At 44.3% G+C, this 21,198-nt stretch overlaps 1 protein-coding gene across 1 annotated transcript in view; it reads left to right on the forward strand.

Annotated features, from left to right (window-relative positions):
* LOC124772889 (brain-specific angiogenesis inhibitor 1-associated protein 2-like) overlaps positions 1-19,425 on the forward strand; it is a 579,992-nt gene extending 560,567 nt beyond the window's left edge. Inside the window, exon 13 of the mRNA XM_047249357.1 lies at positions 17,203-19,425. Within this exon, the coding sequence (XP_047105313.1) occupies positions 17,203-18,061 (859 nt within the window). The 3' untranslated portion in view covers positions 18,062-19,425. The remainder of the gene's footprint in view (positions 1-17,202) is intronic.
* The last annotated feature ends 1,773 nt before the right edge of the window (positions 19,426-21,198 follow it).

Consider the following 21,198-nt stretch of genomic DNA (forward strand, 5'->3'; position numbering starts at 1 on the left):
TCGCCAGAGAATAAGCCGCGAACAGAGTAATTTAGTGTACATATTACCTCCAGCCATCAGTAACGGGCATTAGGATCAGTCAACTTGTTCCGCTTGTCTTATTGTGTTATGGATGGCGCGGATTTGTGAACGACGTATCGTGAGCTGCGAGAGTAGTCTAATAACGGAGTACAGGCAAGCGTGACTACTGAGAACAGTCATGGATTGAAGCGGAGAGAATGTATGTCAGCCACGTTTTGCGTCAACAGTGAACATTTTATATCTTACATTTCTTATGTATTCGTTCGTTTACTTTGTTTTTATTTTATTACTGTGGCAGAAGGGTAGACTATTTGAGAACTGGCCCACTGTGAATTCGTTTCTCGTCAACCAGAACACAGGGAGGTGGGTGTGAGCAGAGAGTTTCCCAAGTTGGAATAATTGCAGTTCCAGCATTTGCCTTACAACCAAGAAAAACCTCCCGAAAAACATAAAATAGGTGTGTATATAAAAAAGATTAATTTCAATGGCTAGCAAGATAGGTGCAGTGTTCTTTCACACACTAGAGAAAAGTTCTTGTAGAACTTTGTTGTTTAAGTTAAAAACTCGAAATACAAATATATAAGCCGCCGCAAGTTTTTTCTTTTTTTTCCAACTATGCGAGAAATTTAATAAGGGCTCTTGGAACCAGCGAATGGAAATGACAGAAAATGTATACAGAGAAAGATAGTTTTAATGTGATAGCAATATATTAATTAGATGTATATGGGGAAACTAGGAGGAAATAATTCCGCTCTTAACAGAAGGAATGATATTAAAACAATTACCACGTCTGAGTAACAACTAAAACAAATCTCGTTAAAGCTAGATACACCTCACTTTAAACTTCTGACTGTGAGAGAAAGATTTCTTCATATTTTCATCGTAATTGTAACTTCAAAATCAGACAGTAGGAAATCTGTTCTCAACACAGCTTCCAACGATAATAAACACGAATTGAACGTAAATAAACTCATATTGCAGCCCACAAAAACGGATTCATGTAAGCATATTAATATGGCAACCATACTCTGCTAGGAAATACAATTTAGATATGAATCGCCAACTCTAAAGGGAGGGACTTGTTCTCCTGTTAGCTTGAAGATCATTTCAGTTCTGATTGAACACCTATAACTATGAAAGCAATATAAATGCTTACATTCGGACAGTGGGTGAGTATCTAGAGCCTACTACCACCTCGCTTTGATTTCGACATTGATACTGGTGGCCACATCTGGAGACTTTGGTAACTGGACACCGATTATTTGCAAAGCCACTTCTCCCCTGTAACTTCTGAGAATGACAAATCCAGTACTCATGCCATTTCCCTTACTAATTTCCGAAAGTGACAAAAATTTATGTCGAACTAACGGTACTAGTAAAATGTTGTGATGTTCTTGAACACAGACGTATTCCAGCTGCCACAAAACCGACGCACAGGGTGTAGGTATAGACTTTCTACACTTTCTGTATGACAGTCGTAGTTCATGGTAGTGATCACAGCAACTTCACCTACACCACATTGATCAGCCAAAACATTCTGACTCCTACTCGCCACGACACTGAATTCCTCCTGGTGGCGTTGCGGGCATGTGACTCTGTAAAGCCCATCCCACATGAAGTAAGATTCGCTGCTGGCTTAATCGGGTTTTACACGTGCGACGTTTTAGTCAAAATTGACTACTCGAAGTTTGTGCACCTTTCGTGCCTGCTTGTAAATTAGCGAGTGTGTCTATGACGTCAATGATCGGTAGACTGTGCCAAGTGTGGAGTTCTAAATTTCCGAGTATGCTCCACGCTGGCCCATGCGCAAAAGCGGGGGACTGTGGATGAATCTGCTGAAAACCTATGCACGCCGAGCTCACTCCTATTACAGAAGTAGCTTTTGTGTGTCCGTGTCTTCTTAATCTTCATTGTGTTGTCTGCTTTGTTTCGGTGACACACTGAAAAGTTAGACAAAGTCCTGGTATTCTGTACTGTTAGTGTTCTCCAACAAGAGAGACAAAATATCTGAAAGCATAAGGGCATTTGCGTTTACAGAGAAAAAGTCTCAACTGTTTTAACACCGGAAAAGTCTGAATTATTTGACGAGAAAAATAATTTTCGCTGTTACTTGGCATTTAGCAAGAAAATAAGATACAAACGATAAACCAAAAGGGTGCTATTATTGCGTTCTCGATCTCGTTTGATGTGTTTGCAAATATATATTTTCTCCAAAGAATAAATGTTTATTTTCCGAAATTTGTGGATGATACTTTTCGTATTCCGTCAATTACCAGCAATGTAAAGAATTTATCAGATGACCTTTGACAAGAACTTCCACCACGAACTATGCTTAAGTCGTCAACAAACTCCGTTAACATTGCTCGTTCCTACTTTTATTACTACATTTAGATTGTTTTGACCTCACTTTCACCGTTTGGATGCCAACTGCGAGCAGACATCTCTCACAGAACCGGCAATTTTACGCTTAGGAGTAAACGAAAATGACCACTCCAAACAGATGAGACTCAGTACTGGAACAAAACGCCAGGGGCACTGCGGTAAACTCACTTCTCTGGAGCAGTCGACTGAGAAGAGCAAGTCGATACCTTAAATGGGTTTAGTTGCAGGCCCGCGGGGCGGTTCCGCAGCAAGATCCGCTGTATGCTAGGTTGCTCCCCTGCAGCGAACTCTGTATATGGTTCAAATGGCTCTGAGCACTATGGGACTTAACATCTGAGGTCATCAGTCCCCTAGATCTTAGAACTACTTAAACCTAACTAACCTAAGGACATCACTGAAGCGCCTAGAAACGCTCGGCCACTCCGGCCACCAACTCTGTACTCGTATATATTCGGCGATACTGCTATTGCTGTTTTAGTTGTACGGTTCTGTGAATGCTAACTGCACTGACTAGTCAGAAGTCCTGTTCTTGTCTGACGTCACAGAATGGAAGGTGAGATCTCCTGGGGAGCGCTGATTAACCGGCTATAGGAAACAGTGTCACGCACCTGCCAGCTGCTCTGCAATCTTCTTCAAACTATTTTAAATAAACCATTTGTTAAAAAGCAGTTCTGTCGTATCTCCTAGCCGAATTCGTCAGCTTTATGATGAGCTGCATATTGTTTCATTAACAGTCGAAGCGATTGTGACATTTCAGAATTAAGTAATCCACTGCACGAAATTCGAGTAGCTTGCAATGAAAAAAGAAAGGTTGCTAGGAGTTTATATTTGGTGCATGTTAGGTCATACATTCCTGAGTACCAAAGGTAGCTACCATATCGAATTATTCCTTAATCATTGGACAGGATCTACATCTTTCTCCATAATCGAGAAAAGTATTGAACATACCGCACTCAGTTCCTCTCCCACGCGAAAACGATAAAGTCAGAATAAAACATAACATCCCTTGTATCTCATAAACTTTTTTAAATACTGAAACGAGATTTTGGTAAACGAAGGAAAGGAAAATGTCTTGACATACGGGCAGTATAAGAAAATGTCTTATCTGCTGTGATATACAAGTAACTAAAGATTTTTTCAATAGAGTAACGTAGTTTTTTGTCAGACATTGATAGCTGGTGGGACGAGAATTCTAGCGTGTGTTGCATCAATGTAGGTGAAGAAATCGCTTGGTTAATTTTATACCAAGAATGGTCTTTTTATAAACTATCTACCTTTCTTCTTCCGAGTTGCTGTTTCAGAATTCAGTCTCAATTCCAACTGCATTAGAATCTTAGTGAGATGAATCTTTCAAGGCTCTGCTGCGTCTGGCAAAAGAAGTAGATTTTAACATGGCAACGAGGTAAGTGTAGGTGCTACTCAGACCTATGTCGACCTTTCTCGAAGGAAAATAAAGAAATGTTAAGACGTTTAGGGAAAGTAAATTGCCTTTTTTCTCGACATTTCTTCAGAATGTTATATCACAGTGTATTTCTAATAACGGATGACCTGGACCGAAACTTACCAAAGGACTTTATTTCTATATTTGTAGTGACGAGGGTTATTAATTTCGAAATATCAGACTAACTTTGACTATCAACAAAATGATAGGCCTGAAGATGACGAAAAAGGATACGAGATGCGAGATAATTGAGAAGAGTTGCTTCAAAATCGTTTCAGAAAGACTGCAGAGCATCCAGTTTGCCTGCGCTGTAGTTGACGCAGTCCAGCCTGCCCTTTATCTGTCGCACTGTGTATTATTCATGTGAGAGCTTTTACATGCAAGCCAGCGATCTAGGCCCAGTCAGCAAACAGTGAATAACACCAATTCACAGCCTTGTATTGTATTGTACTGGGGACCTAGAAAGGACCGACAGACTTCGTCCCCGCCGTAGCCCTCAGTGGTTCACAACCCCACAACACGCTACAGCAGTCCACTGACCCCACTGCCGCCCCACACTGAAACCAGGGTTATTGTGCGGCTCGGCCCGCAGTGGACTCCCCGGGAACGTCTCACACCAGACGAGTGTAGCCCCAATGTTTGCATGGTAGAGTAATTATGGTGTACGCGTACGTGGAGAAACTGTTTGAGCAGCAATCGCTGACATAGTGTAACAGAGGCGGAACAAGGGAAACCAGCCCGCATTCGCAGGAAATTATATATATATATATATATATATATATATATATATATATATATATATATATATATATACACTCCTGGAAATGGAAAAAAGAACACATTGACACCGGTGTGTCAGACCCACCATACTTGCTCCGGACACTGCGAGAGGGCTGTACAAGCAATGATCACACGCACGGCACAGCGGACACACCAGGAACTGCGGTGTTGGCCGTCGAATGGCGCTAGCTACGCAGCATTTGTGCACCGCCGCCGTCAGTGTCAGCCAGTTTGCCGTGGCATACGGAGCTCCATCGCAGTCTTTAACACTGGTAGCATGCCGCGACAGCGTGGACGTGAACCGTATGTGCAGTTGACAGACTTTGAGCGAGGGCGTATAGTGGGCATGCGGGAGGCCGGGTGGATGTACCGCCGAATTGCTCAACACGTGGGGCGTGAGGTCTCCACAGTACATCGATGTTGTCGCCAGTGGTCGGTGGAAGGTGCACGTGCCCGTCGACCTGGGACCGGACCGCAGAGACGCACGGATGCACGCCACGACCATAGGATCCTACGCAGTGCCGTAGGGGACCGCACCGCCACTTCCCAGCAAATTAGGGACACTGTTGCTCCTGGGGTATCGGCGAGGACCGTTCGCAACCGTCTCCATGAAGCTGGGCTACGGTCCCGCACACCGTTAGGCCGTCTTCCGCTCACGCCCCAACATCGTGCAGCCCGCCTCCAGTGGTGTCGCGACAGGCGTGAATGGAGGGACGAATGGAGACGTGTCGTATTCAGCGATGAGAGTCGCTTCTGCCTTGGTGCCAATGATGGTCGTATGCGTGATTGGCGCCGTGCAGGTGAGCGCCACAATCAGGACTGCATACGACCGAGGCACACAGGGCCAACACCCGGCATCATGGTGTGGGGAGCGATCTCCTACACTGGCCGTACACCACTGGTGATCGTCGAGGGGACACTGAATAGTGCACGGTACATCCAAACCGTCATCGAACCCATCGTTCTACCATTCCTAGACCGGCAAGGGAACTTGCTGTTCCAACAGGACAATGCACATCCGCATGTATCCCGTGCCACCCAACGTGCTCTAGAAGGTGTAAGTCAACTACCCTGGCCAGCAAGATCTCCGGATCTGTCCCCCATTGAGCATGTTTGGGACTGGATGAAGCGTCGTCTCACGCGGTCTGCACGTCCAGCATGAACGCTGGTCCAACTGAGGCGCCAGGTGGAAATGGCATGGCAAGCCGTTCCACAGGACTACATCCAGCATCTCTACGATCGTCTCCATGGGAGAATATCAGCCTGCATTGCTGCGAAAGGTGGATATACACTGTACTAGTGCCGACATTGTGCATGCTCTGTTGCCTGCGTCTATGTGCCTGTGGTTCTGTCAGTGTGATCATGTGATGTATCTGACCCTAGGAATGTGTCAATAAAGTTTCCCCTTCCTGGGACAATGAATTTACGGTGTTCTTATTTCAATTTCCAGGAGTGTATATATATATATATATATATATATATATATATACACACACACTGAGGTGACGAAACTCATGGGGCATCGATAGGTACATATACAGATGGCGGTAGTCTCGCGTACACGAGGTATAAAAGTTCAGTGCATGTCCGGAAGAGCCGGCCGGAGTGGCCGAGCGGTTCTAGGCGCTATAGTCTGGAACCGCGAGACCCCTACGGTCGCAGGTTCGACTCCTGCCTCGGGCATGGGTGTGTGTGATGTCCTTAGGTTAGTTAGGTTTAAGTAGTTCTACGTTCTAGGGGACTGATGACCTCAGAAGTTAAGTCCCATAGTGCTCACAACCATTTGAACCATTTTTGTGCGGAAGCGTCATTTGCACACAGGTGATTCACATGAAAAGGTTTCCGACGTGATTATGGCCGCACGACGGGACTTAAAAGACTGAACGAGTAATGGTATTCGGAGCTACACGCATGGGACGTTCCATTTCGGAAATCGTTAGGGAATTCAATATTTCGAGATCCACATTGCCAATAGTGTGCCGAGAATGCCACATTTCAGGCGTTACCAAGCAACACTGCGTGAAATAACCACAGAAATCAATGTTGGACGTACGATGAATGTATCTGTTAGTAGAGTGCGGCGATATTTGGGGTTAATGGGCTACGTCAGCAGAAGACCGACGCGAGTGCCTTTGGTAACAGCACGACATCGCCTGCAGTGCCTTTCCTGGGGTCGTGGCCATGTCGGTTGGACTCTCTAGACTACTGTAAAACCGTGGCCTGGTCAGATGAGTCAGAGTTTCAGTTGGTAAGAGCTGACGGTATGGTTCAAGTGTGGTGCAGACCCCATGAAACCATGGACCCAAGTTGTCAACATGGCAATGTGCAAGCTCGTGGTGGTCCATAGTGGGGTGGGTTGTGCATACGTGCAATGGATAGGGTCCTGTGGTCCAACTGAACCTATCATTGTCTCGAAATGGTTATGTTCGGCTACCTGGAGACCCGTTTGCAACCATTCATGAACAACGTGTTCCCAAACGACTACGAAATTTTTATGGCTGGCAATGCACTATCTCAACGGGCCACAGTTGTGGGCGATCGGTTTGAAGAACTTTCTGGGCAATTCGAGCAATGATTTGGCCACCCAGATCGCCCGACATGAGTCCAATCGACCATTTATGGGACATAATCAAGATGTTAGTTCGTGCACAAAAGTCTGCAACCGCATCACTTTCGCAATTTTGGACGGCTATAGAGGCGACACGACATGGTTCAACATTTCTCCAGTGGACTTCCATCTAAACGGCAGTCGAATCGATGCACTACCCTAGGCAAAAGGAGCTCCGACACAATATTTGGAGGTATCGCGTGACTTTCGTCTTCTCAGTGTAATAATTTGTGTTATTTTCGTCAATGATCACAATACGTTTATTTCTTAGACTACCGATTTCGGTGAGCCATAACGAAAAATGATTACTTTTATGGATGTGGAAATGTGCTTTTATAACTTGACGACGCATACTTGTTTGATAAAAAGTCCTGATATAATAAAACACAGTGGCATCGACAAAAAATATGCACAAAATCAACTTGCACCGTCACACTTATTTAAAATATGGTGTAAACTAACCCACACCCACAGTCGCAGTCAGTTTCATAACTGACGACTATACGTAGATTTGCAATGGCGATGTCTAACGACCTTACGGCACAAACACGTTTTGGCTACTGTACTGCAGTTTGTTATGAACAGTAACGCCCCGCCACTGAGGTCTAGTGTACACCATATTTTAAATATGTGCTACGATTATTTTGCGTATATTTTTGTGACAATTGTTTTATTATATTGGGACATGTTATGAAACAGGTGTGCCTTTTCATGTTTTAAATGCATGTTTCCACACTTTTTGTTATGGCATATTTTATTGTTTTAAGATATAATCTGTTTACAAGTTGTATTTGTTTCTCATGTTTTGATTCAGATCTAAAGATGGTCATTGCTGACCGAAACCGGTAGTCTAAGAATTGTTTTAATCAGCGACTCTCTCGCAACTTGTTGAAGCATAGAAGTGGAGCACAGATGAATGGGAAATCATTCTAGCGACGATATGGACTGAAAATCTACAAGTCCACAGGTTTTGTCAAAGGGCAGATTGTTATGGCCAGCGTCTAGGAATGAGCATCTCATAAATGTTGTTTGCTTGTTACTAATGAGCAGCAGACTGGTTGGATGACCGTGAAACCATGAGTGGGTGACAGGTTGTTGGATGTCCATGCTTCGTCACAGAATATGTAATTCAGAGACTTTGTAAAAAAAGGATAGCTGGCGATATGTGACGGATCTGACGACGGAGTACAACGGACGTGCATTCCCAAATGTTACGTAGCACTCCGTTCAGCACACGTCGTTGAACACGGTTCTCCACAGCAGACATTTAGAAGTTCGCATGTTGACTCAACGACATCGTCAATTACAGTTGGTAAAGAATTATTGAGACCATGGATAATGGAAACGTGCCACAAGAAACCACATTTCTTGTTACACAAGGTCGATGGTTGTGTTCAGGTCCATCGTTATCCACAGGAAATGCTGCTCTAAATACGCACCAAACAGTGGATGGAGTGTGGTGTGGGTAGTATTGTGCTATGCAGGACATTCATCTGGGCTTCCATAAGACCTGTGGTAATAACCGAAGACACCATGATAGCAATGGTATACCTCAACCATTGCAGGCCACATGCATTCCTCTCAGACGGCGATGACAGCTTCCAGTAAGATGAATGGCATTGTCACAAGGCCCAAATAGTTCTATGGTGCTTAGGAGAGCGTTATATGGAACTCACGTTCATGTCTTGGACACAAATTTCGCCTCATCTGAGCCTTATGGAACACATTTAGGACGCTACGGGACGCCAGCTATACTTCCATAAACTACAGCGAACTGCATCCCATGTGCGTAGGTGTGCGGTGCTACTTGCGGAAACCTACAAAGAACTTGTCGAATACCTTCCACGCAGAACCGCTTCTGGACTGAATTCCAAACATAGACCACTAAGTTGTTAAGCAGATAGTCATAATCTTTTGATCCATCAGTATATGTCACACTGATTATGAATTGTCCGTGGTTTTCTTATTTTCGATAAACAGAAACCGTTAACAGGAACTGTTTGCAGACTCTAATAGATAGTACTTTAGACATTACATGCAGTCATACGTGCAATCTAGTTTCCCTCGCACCATTCGTGAATGGCACAAGCGTTCGCTTCCTGCACCTAAATTTATATTTGATATTAAAAAAATTACTGTTTTTCAGATAATGTTTTCTTGCTTCTGCCAGCCTACATTTTATACCTATGACCCTGCCGTCATGAGTTACTTTGTTGCTCAAGTAAAAAACCACGTCTACCACTTTTTGCGTTTCATATACTATTCTAATCGCCTCATCATCAACATGACATAATTCAACGACACTCTGTTACCCGTGTTTTACTTTCATTGAAGTTCAAAGCTGGATTTGAAGGCACATTCCATTTCGTTTAAAAGATCTTTCTTTTATTGTTTCTCATAGAATTACAGTGCCATCAGCGGACCTTAAAATTTTTATTTCTACTCCCTGAACTTCCATTACTTTTTCCAAATCTCTACTTTATTTACTGCTTGAATTGTGTTCTTGATTTCGCTCTGGTTTCTGTACAAGTTGCAGATAACATTCCGCACCCTGTATTGTTACACTAATAACTTCAGAAATCCCTTTACTGTATTCTGGCTAACATTGTGAAAAGCATTTTTAAAAATATCTTCGAGGGGTATAAATGTGTGTTTGTGTTTCTTCAAGCTATCTGCTCGAGGACATTGTGCTCATAAGTTTTGCCTCACGTATTTCTACGTTTCTTGTGGACCCAAACCCGTTTGATTGTGGTATAAATAGTACGTGTTAGTAGTTTACGCCAGTGACTTATCAAACTGATGCTGAGAACATCAAAATGTGGAAAGGGAATCAAAACTTATCTGATACATAAATGTGTAAAAGTAAAATGTTAATGAACAAGAGGTCGGTTTTTGTAAACAATGGTTCTCGAAAAGAAGAACTAATAAAGTTCCGATTGCTTTGGGCCCGTGTTCGTAACTACTACAGTCTCACAAGTTTACTTACAAGAGAGGATAGTGAGCGTTGATTACCTCCCTACATTCCAGGAACACAATAACACACTTTGATGGACGATAGATCACACATAAATGATCGTTTCTTAGTATAAAAGCACTTTTATTTTACCATTTTTTTAATGTCAAGTGCTAGAGTCTTCTATAATAATCTGAGAATGTGAAACAACTGTTGTACACAAATTAAGTTGCACTACAGATGTGTTCAAGTAAATTTATAATGAATGATAACTATGTGTTGGGCCTCATTTCACGCTTGCTGTGTTCGTAACAATGACGTTCATTTCTATTTTTTCATATTCTTAATATTTATAGTTCTGGAATGAATTATCAATTTGAGCAAACAGTTCAGCATTGCTAGCAACTAAAGTAATTTACACAACGAATTAGACGTGCATCTATAGAAGAAAAAGTCAAGGGCGCTGTCCTCTAAAGACATCTTGTATGACAGAATTTGGCGGTCATTGCTGCTGTGGGCTAAACCTTGGTCCGAATCAGGAAGCTGATTCAATAGCTCATCTTGTTAATTAAGTATAAAATGACTTTAATGAAACTGAAATATGGACATACTTGCTTTTATTCGTTCTCAGATCCTTGGGTTAAGGAGACTTCATTTCGTAACAAACCATGAAGCTATGTGTGGTACTTATCGTCCATCAGTGTTTGACGTGATGACATTAAACACTCGATTATTTGTTCATATTGATTTTTTTCAGTCTTGTGCAATACGCAGGCTAGGAGCACACTTGAGATATTCTCTTATACGTTTTAGCATGTGGGCAACTAATTTGTGCTAATACTTTTACTAACTGCATGGGTTGATACAGGAAGCACGTGTTGCAGATTGGTCATGGTGCGGCTTGCTGCCTTTACTGAGGTAATGAATTACACCTCTCACATTCAGTCTTCCTTTACAAAATAGTAGAAATAAATACTAACTAATAATGTAGAGGGCTAACTTTGTGACAAAAATTCAGAGGCAATAGACTTTTTTCAGTGGTATCTACAATTCTGCCACACTGCAGAAGTATTTATTTATTTATTTATTCTTCATATTAAATAACCGCAACATTAAGTAAATATTTTCAACTTTGGACAGAACTTTACTAATGGATTCCACACATTAACAGGTCGTCTGCCGACTGTCTATCCACGGCCCTGTTAACTGATATTCCCACAAGCTGCGACATAGCCGCGAATGGCACAGTAGTCCATAAAACGTAGAATAAATTTCTTTTATTTCCCTATATGCTCAAAAATTGTTAGATCCTTAGACTACTGTTTTCGCTCAGCTGTGACCATCTTCAGATTTGCTTTAAAACTTGTCCTAATATTATGGAGTAATAGTGGTATCGTATCAGCTTAGAAACCGTCGCACCATAATATTAGCACAGGATTTGAAAATAGTCATAGCTAACCGAAACCGGTAGTCTACGGACGTAACAATTTTATGATCATAGATGGAAATGAAAGAAATTTATTCTAATTAATTCCTCTGCTTTAGCTTGTGAGGTGCCATCGGCCTTACCGAAGTGGTAACACCGGTTCCCGTCAGATCATCTAAGTTAAGAGGTGTCGGACGGGGCTAGAACTTCGGTGGGTGACCATGCGGTCTGGCAATCGCTGTTGGCAAGCGGGGAGCACTCAGCCCTTGGGAAGCAAAACTGAGGAGCTACTTGACTGAGAAGTAGCGGCTCCGGTCACGAAAACTAACGTACGGCTGGCAGAGCGGTGCTGACCACATGCTCCTCCATATACGCATCCAGTGACGGGTGTGGGCTGAGGATGACACGGCGGCCCGTTGGTATTGTTGGGCCTTCATGGCCTCTTCAGACGGAGTTAGCTTGTGAGGCGTTTTTTTCCTTGCAAAAGAAGTTTTTTTTTTCTTTATTGAATTTCAATTCCCCCCGAAGGGGGTGGGCTGGCAGCAGCTTAGTATGCCGCTCTTCAGCCTACAGACTTTGTGAGAAAGATGAAGAGAATAAATAATAAAAACAGGCGATAAATCGGAGACTTAAAGAGTAGCATGGCGAAAAGAAATCGTGGAACTTAAAACAAAGAACAGAGGGATGATGATGCTAAGAAAATACATACGAAGCAGACAGGTAAAACAATAGACAGACAATTAAAAAACAGTGCGACAGTCTGGTTTCTGTTCGCAAGAGATAAAAGGCACACCCAGCGATAGTATGATGGCCGTTCGCAACGAGTCACAAAAAAACACAACATGGAACACTCACTGTAAAACACTCACTGTAAAACACGCACTGTAGAACACTCACTGTAGAACACTGCGCGAAAGTGGCAGCACAAAGACGACACTCCCGAGCCAAAGGCAGATGGGCGGGGGGGGGGGGGGGAGGTACCTGCAGGAGGCGGAAAAACAAGGAGGGAGGAGAGGAAAAAACGAAAAGGGGGGGGGAACCAAGGAGGGAGAGGACTAATAAAGGGGGAGAAGGGCAGACGTGAGAGGGAATGAGAGGAGGCAGAGGAGGGAAATGTAAAAGTACGCAGGGGAGAGAAGGGGGCAAAGAGAGGGGAGGTGGGGAAGAAAGAGGATGGAAGGGGGGGGAGAGGGAGCCCGGGAAAAGGACAGAGGAAAGGAGGGGGAGGGAGGATCAGAGTTGACAGGAGGGATAAATGGAGGGAGAGAGGGCATCATACGGGAGGGGGAGTTGGTGGAAGCCACCTTGGGAAAGGAGATGAAGGGTGTAGAGATGGAGGGTAGGGGGGACACAATGGTGAAGACGTGGCAGGGGGCGGGGATTGGAGAGGAGAGGAGCAACCAGGGGGTGAGGGGGTTCAAGACGGCGGGAGGTGTAGAGGATGCGGATATGTTCGAGGAATAGGAGCAGATGGGGGAAGGGAATGAGATCATAGAGGATCCGCTTGGGGGACGGGAGGCGTATATGGAAGGCGAGGCGGAGTGCATGACGCTCAAGGATCTGGAGGGGGCAGATATCCAGGCAGGACTGGCATAACAGAGGATGGGACGGATTAAGGATTTGTAGGTGCGGAGGATGGTAGAGGGGTGCAACCCCCCCGTCCGGCCAGAGAGGAGTTTGAGGAGTCGGAGGCGGTTGTGGGCTTTGGATTGGATGGAGTGGAGATGAGGGATCCAGGTGAGGTGACGGTCAATGGTGAGGCCAAGGTAGGTGAGGGTGGGGGTGAGGCTGACAGGACATGTGCAGACAGTAAGGGAGAAATCCCAGAGCTGGAAGGAGCGAGTGGTACGACCTACGATGATTGCCTGGGTCTTGGAAGGATTGAGTTTCAGGAGCCACTGGTTACACCATGCAGCAAAAAGGTCAAGTTGATTCTGGAGAAGGCGTTGGGACCGTTGGAGGGTAGGAGCGAGGGTGAAGAATGAGGTGTCATCAGCATATTGCAAGAGGTGTACTGGAGGGGGGGGGGTTGGGGCATATCCGTCGTGTACAGGAGGTAGAGGAGAGGGGAGAGGACAGAGCCCTGGGGCACACCTGCAGAGGGGTAGAAGGTGTGGGAATCGGCATTATGGATGGTAACATAGGAGGGGCGGTGGGAGAGGAAGGAGGCCACCAGACGGATGTAGTTGATAGGAAGGGCGTAGGTTTGGAGTTTAAACAGGAGACTGGGGTGCCAGACACGGTCGTAGGCCTTTTCGAGGTCAAGTGAGACAAAAATGGCATAGCGACGGGAATTAAGCTGGAGGGAGAGGAGGTGAGTGAGGCGGGTGAGTTGGTCATCAGCAGAGAAGGAAGGTCGAAAGCCACATTGGGTGTTTGGGAGGAGGTGGTTTTGATGGAGGTGGAGATGGATGCGCCGGGAAAGGATGGATTTCAAGAGCTTGCTGAACACCGATGTGAGACAGATAGGACGATAGGAAGAGGCATCAGATGGAGGCTTGTTTGGTTACGGGAGGATTTCCACTGGTCGGGATAGAAGCCAGTGGCAAGGATAACATTGTAGAGGGTGGCAAGGATGAAAAGGAAGGAGGTAGGGCAGTGTTTGAGGTGGCGGTAGGTAACGCAGTCGTAGCCGGGAGCAGTGTTGCGTTTAGTGCGGAGTGTGAGGCTGATGTCCAGTGTAGTGATGGGAATGTTAAGTTCAGATGGTGGGGTGTGGCCCAAGTACTGGAAGCTAGGAGCAAGGGGAGGAACAGAGGAATTCGTACGGTCCATGACATCAGGGAAGAGGGAATAATCAAAGTGGGGATCATCTGGGATGGAAAAAACATCAGAGAGGTGGGAGGCAAAGTGGTTGGCCTTACTGAGGATGTCAGGAAAGGGACGGTCATTAAGAAGGAGAGGGTACTGGGGGGTGGGGCGGTTCCCAGTAAGGCGGTGCAAAAGAAGTGGAAGCAATGCTGTTTTAAAACATTTTACACCGTAACTTGACGAAGACTGCACATGAACAGTACAAGCTATAACAGGCTTCAGAGTACATTCTTTCGTATCTCAACTCCAACCATTGTATTAGTCGTAAAAATCACTAAAACCGATGTTATTTTTTGAGTACTTTATTATCTCTCCAGCAAATAACATCTCGTAGTGCGGAGACGGACGAGCGCTGCGCCTGCGCTGTTGTGCTTAGCTCTAGTGGGAAAGTTGTGTACGCGCTGACTACGTGGAACTATGTACACAACAAGCTCAAATTCACTATATTTTTTAAAAGGTGAATGTAAGAAAATCGATTTAATATACTTTTTATAGAAGGCGGAAGTAAGAAAATAAATAAAATGATTTGGTTAGTGAAAATTATGCATTAGCAATTATGAGATCTTCATGAAGAGCAGTATGTAAATGGAAAATTTTAGATAAGGAATAGATTGCCATAATACATTTTATTTATTTTCTTAGGATTACCTTTCATAAAAATTTATACTAAATTTATTTTCATACGTTCACCTTTTATAAACAAATATACTAAATTTATTTTCTTACGTTCACCTTTTAAAGAAATATAGTGAATTTAAGCTGAAAAATATATATTATAGTAAATAACTTTTGGTGAACTAGCGAACGAACTGGTGAGTGAGCTAGTGAGTCAAAAGTGAGCCAGAACATACATACTGTGGCTACTTTCGCTTCCTCCATATGACGCTCGACGGCCGCGCAGGATTAGCCGCGCGGTCTAGGCGCTGCAGTCACGGACTGTGCGGCTGGTCCCGGCGGAGGTTCGAATCCTCCCTCGGGTATGGGTGTGTGTGTTTGTCCTTAGGATAATTTAGGTTAAGTAATGTGTAAGCTTAGGGACTGATGACCTTAGCAGTTAAGTCCCATAAGATTTCACACACATTTGAACATTTTTGACGCTCAACGTCTCTGATCACTCAGCTGCAGATGCGAACTCTTTAGTTTCCATGCCACTGTATTATCCCACAGTCAGTCGTGAAGTTTGAAAATTGATATACAGGGTGAACCCGAATCTCACCAACAAAATTTCGCGAAGTGATCAGGGATACATTCCAAGTACTTTGGAATATAGCACACGTGATTCATTTCTTATACACATTTATTTTTTATTTCAGTGCTGCACTGAAAATATCTGCACAACAGTGAAATACAGACGGTAGGCACCGCCTGTCATACAAACTTGTTACATTTTTTTCCATGCTGCATGATGGTATACCTCTTTCTGTCCATCTTACTCTGCCCCTCCCCTCTCTCTTTCTCTCTCTCTCTCTTGTCATCTCCTCCTCCTGCTCCTCCTCCTCCTCATCGTCTCCTGCCCATCTCCTCCTCTGTACTTTCGGTCGTCCATCTCATCCTTCTCTCTCCTTTTCTTTTGAGTCATCAGTTTTCTGACTCGTTTGATGCGGCCCTCTACAAATTCCTCTCCTGTGCTAACCTATTCATCTCAGAGTAGGAGCCGCGCGGGGTAGCCGACCGATCTGAGGCTTCATCCGTAGAAGGTTCGAGTCCTCCCTCGGGCATGTGTGTGTGTGTGTGTGTGTGTGTGTGTGTGTGTGTGTGTGTGTGTGTCGTCCTTAGCGTAAGTTAGTAGTGTCCAAGATTAGGGAAAGATGACCTCAGCGGTTTGGACCCATAAGACCTTACCACAAATTCCCAATTTTTTTTTTCAGGCTAGCATTTGCAACGTACGCCCTCAACTATTTGCTGGATGTATTCCAGTCTCTGTCTTTCTCTACAGTTCTTGCCGTCTACAGCTCCCTCTAGTACCATGGAAGTAATTCTCTGACGTCTTATCAGGTGTCCTATCATCCTGCACCTTCTCCTTGTCAGTGTTTTCCACATATTTCTTCCCTCTCCGATGTTGCGCAGAACCTCTTCATTCTTTATCGCATCAGTTCACCTAATTTTCAACACTAATCTGTACTACATCATCTCAAATGCTTCGATTCTCTTCTGTTCCGATTTTCCCACAGTCCATGTTTTTCTCTCCTGTGTTATATATTTCACCCACTCTCGCGTCCCAGTTGGAAGGGTTATTCCAGAGAATAACAGGTGTGCAACTTCCTGGCAGATTAAAACTGTGTGCCGGACCGAGACTTCAATTCGGGACCTTTGTCTTTCGCTGGCAAGTGCTCTACTAACTGGGCTACACAAACACGACTCGCGGCCCGTCCTCACAGCCTTAATTCCGCCAGTACCTCGTCTCCTACCTTCCAAACTTTACAGAAGCTCTCCTGCGAACCTAGCAGAACGAGCACTCCTGGAAGAAAGGATATTGCGGAGACATGGCTTAGCTGCAGCCTGGGATGAGCGCACACTCGGCTGTAGAGTGGAAATTTCCTTCTAATAACAGGTGTGTGTGCCGAGATTGGTTGAAAAGGAGCCAGCAGTTTGCTAGGCGACTTGAAACGTGCACACACAAACGTACTTTTATTAAATTTATAGATTCCTTGCTGGATAGTGGTAACGACTGAACCCTCTTCCCCCTCCTCTTGTTGATCCCACTTCCGCTGCTGTATGGTCATCTGCAGATAAGTAATTCACGAAAGCCATATTTTTAACGAGAAGTGTACTGTTTGCAGCGAAAAGACGGTGACTGCAGTGAACGCCCCGGTGTCTTCCACCCTGCCCACCAAGCAGCGCGGTAGTGGAGGGCGCGGCTGGTCTACCACTACCAACGGCACCCACGCCCAGCAAGCTGCCACCAACGGCCACACTAGCGGTGGCGGTGGCGGCAGCGGCGGCAGGAAGCCGACCACGGAGCCCCGTCGTCGCGAGTACACCAACGGCCTGGTCAACGGCACCTCCGCGGGGGGATCCCCCGGGGCGTCGGCCACCACGCCCCGCCTGCCCCACCTGTCGACCACGCTGGGCAGGGACTCCCCGCCGCGCAAGCCGAGCTACCCGGTGAAGCGCACCAAGTCGCTCTGGAAGTTCCGTCGCTCCGAACAGCCGGGCGACATCCTGGAAGGCATGTCGCTCTGGAGGCACCGCTCTCTGGTCGACGTGCCGGCCGCGCTGGACGCCGAGGCCAAGAGGGAGAACGGCCACCAGGAGCAGCAGCAGCACAAGAAGCCCGCCGGCCGGCAGCAGAAGGCGGAGGCGGAGGAGCGGCCCGCGGTGGCCGTGCAGACCGAGGACGAGGACCTGGACTCGATGGCGCCCTCCGAGGTGGACGAGGAGGAGGACAGCGAGTCGTGCATCGTGGTCGAGGACCACCGCCGGCCCCCGCCCCAGCAGCCGGCGCCGGTGCCCCGCCAGCTGAGGGGCCCGCAGCAACAGCAGCTGCAGCAACAGCAGCTGCAGCAACAGCAACAACAACAGCAGCAGCTGCACAGCCAGCAGCCCCACAAGAGGATGAGCGGTGCGTCACAAGGCAGCGCCGGCATGACGCTGCCCTGGTACAAACTCTGGGGAATGGATGTCGCAGCCGTCAAATAGGCCAGAGAGCGGTTCGCACGGCCTTGTTTCACAAGTAGAAAGTCCTGCTACTGGTGACATCGTCTTTCCCATGCACTCCAGATTACGCTTCCCAGCTGTCACTGCATACCTGCTGGTGAAGTATCACTGCTCTCAGACTGCTCTCAGATGTGAAGGTGGATACTTTTACATCTGAGTTCTTTTGAGTGAATGACTTTGTCTCGAGAACACTTTGCCAACATCAGATCCATACCTTTCATATAATTCAGGTGTCCGGCGCTGCCTGTAATGAGCATCTGCTTGAGATATGAATTATTGAGATATTTTTTTCGCCATGTGTACAGAGAAGAAGCGTGTTTACCAGTTATTGGATTAATCGATTTCTAATTGTCATCTCTACTTCCGTTCAAGGAGTAACCAAGTAGAAAAGTGATAAAGCACATATGTAGAACGAAATGTATGTTCGTTAACAAGTATAACCCATAATTACTTACAGATAATCATAGAATGTATCAAGAGAAATTTTTAAGATTGTGTTACATCTTTATATGGTGCTATATTTGAACCCTTATTGTTGTTGAGGATATAATTGTTTTACTTATCGGCCATATCTATTTTGTTGATAGGGTCTTTAACATCCTTCTTTTCAAGATCGTCTTATGATGCTAAAATGTATTGTTCATAATCGTAGCCGTTTGAAACTGCCTAATGATACAAGTATCATCTCTCATAGGCTTTGAGATGTGAAAGGGAAACCAAGTTATATGACGTTACTCATATCTTTGTTAGTAGTGTGTTGTAGCAATAACTTTTTTTAAGGGCACGTAAGTGACGCGATTCAGAGAGTAAAGTGTGAAGCGACATCTATTGATGGACTCCTTTCACAGGTAATAGGTCGCTAGAAGAACTTCTATGGTTTGACGGGCCACGGAGAGATTCCTAGGTTGGAATACTGTCACGTGGCCTGTGTCAGTTACTCCGCCGCACCTTGGCGGTGAAACGATACGCAACTTCGACGCTCGTATGGTCTTCGCTCTGATGCAAAGACCGGATTCGAGCGACCATGAATACTTCTGGAGACGATGATTGCAAGTTCGTGACGACTTGCACGTATACACAGAAGACGCAACGAGGTTCGCTTGGTTTTCTCACTGAATCAATAGGTGCTTAACATTGCAACGTATAATTACTTAAACCGTCGTCACAGCCAGTTCATAGCTGTAAATTCCTTCCTCTGCAGAGGTTTCAAACATAAATTGTACGTTATGTATCAAGAATGTAATCATCTGTATTCTAAAACATATATTTTGTGTATTTCCTATTCATTACTTAATACTTAATGAGATAAAATATGTAATTAGCTTGTATTTTGATTCTGCAATAAAGATAACAAAACTCAAAAAGTTATTGCCTCGTCAGCAACGTTTCAAGATTGAAAATAAACAAAATTAGTCCCTCATTTCCAGAATTTGCTGTCCAGGCGGTGTTTATTTTGCTTAAACTATTTTAACTCGTTCGCATGTTGTTGACTGAGTAATGTTTCGATCACAACTTCAAGACAACGCAACAGACATAAATACCGTCGTACTAAGAGGTAAGTGAATAAAAGGAAACAAAAGAATAATAAATACCGTCGTACTAAGAGGTAAGTGAATAAAAGGAAAGAAAAGAATAATAATTCCAATGTTTTGATCCTTCAGGGTTTATATTAAACAATATCACTATCCAGACTTCTTTTATATTCTGCGTTCATCTCATTTGAGTTCTACATCTTCGTCACTGTTGGTGAGTTTGTCTCTTAACACAATAATTCAAAACTATCAAATGCATCTATATTTCATTAAGGGGGGATGTAATTTATCTGAGTCCAAAAAATCGATTTTTCAAAAACATTATTTTCTTAATCTACAGATTTTCATCGACGCTGTGTGTGAGTTTTATCGTGATAGCAGTATTAGAAATGCCTTTACAATATTAAACCATTTAAATCGGCACTTGTAACCTGGCTGACGAGTTTCATGAGAGTGGTTTATTTACGATTTGAGGTGTTTGAAGATGGAAAGTCACTAGGAGGAAAAGGCAGGCTTACTCTGAAAGAAATTGATTCTCTTCAGCTATTTTACGGGAGAGCTACCAGGAAGAACACAAGCAATCTAGAGGCAATGAGGCGTGCTGCTGGGGAGTTTTTCTCCTCAGACCATCCACTACCGAAACACCTATGCATAAAATGTGTCCAAAAGGCGAGTGGTATAACAGGAGAAATGAGACGTATTCACATAAACACTCATTACCGTAATTGTTACGATTGAAAGTAAGCCAACATTCAGGTTTATTGCAAACTCTGATTCAGTGAGGAAGTATCTTAATCGGAACGCAGAGAATGAAAATGGAAGTCTCAATAATTTAATTTCAATTATATGTTCCGAAAGGACATTGTATGGACGTGAAGTTCTCAAAATAGGCATCTATGATGCAGTTTCATATTTTAATGACGGGAATAGGGAATTGAAGTGCTGAGGAGAGGTGGTATAGATCCACGTGTGTTTACAAGCAATTAACACTATCGATGAGGGCAGGGTCAAGAAAGCTGACAGATAACTTTCTAACCTACAAACACAGGATAGGAAGATTTGAAGGGGAAAGAAGAGAAACCTGGGGGATGAGGACTATCAGTATTGAGCATTTCAAAACTAATCTTATTACATGTGGAAGTATGCGAAGAAAATCTTTGAATCCCATTTTTCGGTTTTACATCTTTTTGCGTTTTTAAAAGCCTTTTCTCAAGAAGTATATGGGCAAATGTTATCACATTTTCAAGAGCTGTTCGAAACATGTTGCTATCACATTAGCACTAAGGAAAATACGACATCCTGCGATTACGTTCTGATTTTTATAGTATTGTATGTAGAAAAAAACCTTAGTTTTTTATGTGAAAAATTCATAACTCTCTTAATAATACAATTTGTACCAACTAATAACTGTAGTGCAGTCTCCTTATAACCTACTTAAGACACTACAATAACATCTTCAAGTTGATTGCATGATTAGAATTCGAGTTATTGCTGTTTTAAAAAAGACAACAAAAATAAAAAATTCTGATTTCTGGCAAAATATTAATCCTGCTCTTTTTATTATTTTTTCCTTTAAAATACAGCTCT

The sequence above is a fragment of the Schistocerca piceifrons genome, chromosome 2 (genome assembly GCF_021461385.2).
Source record: "Schistocerca piceifrons isolate TAMUIC-IGC-003096 chromosome 2, iqSchPice1.1, whole genome shotgun sequence".
Lineage (NCBI taxonomy): Eukaryota > Metazoa > Arthropoda > Insecta > Orthoptera > Acrididae > Schistocerca > Schistocerca piceifrons.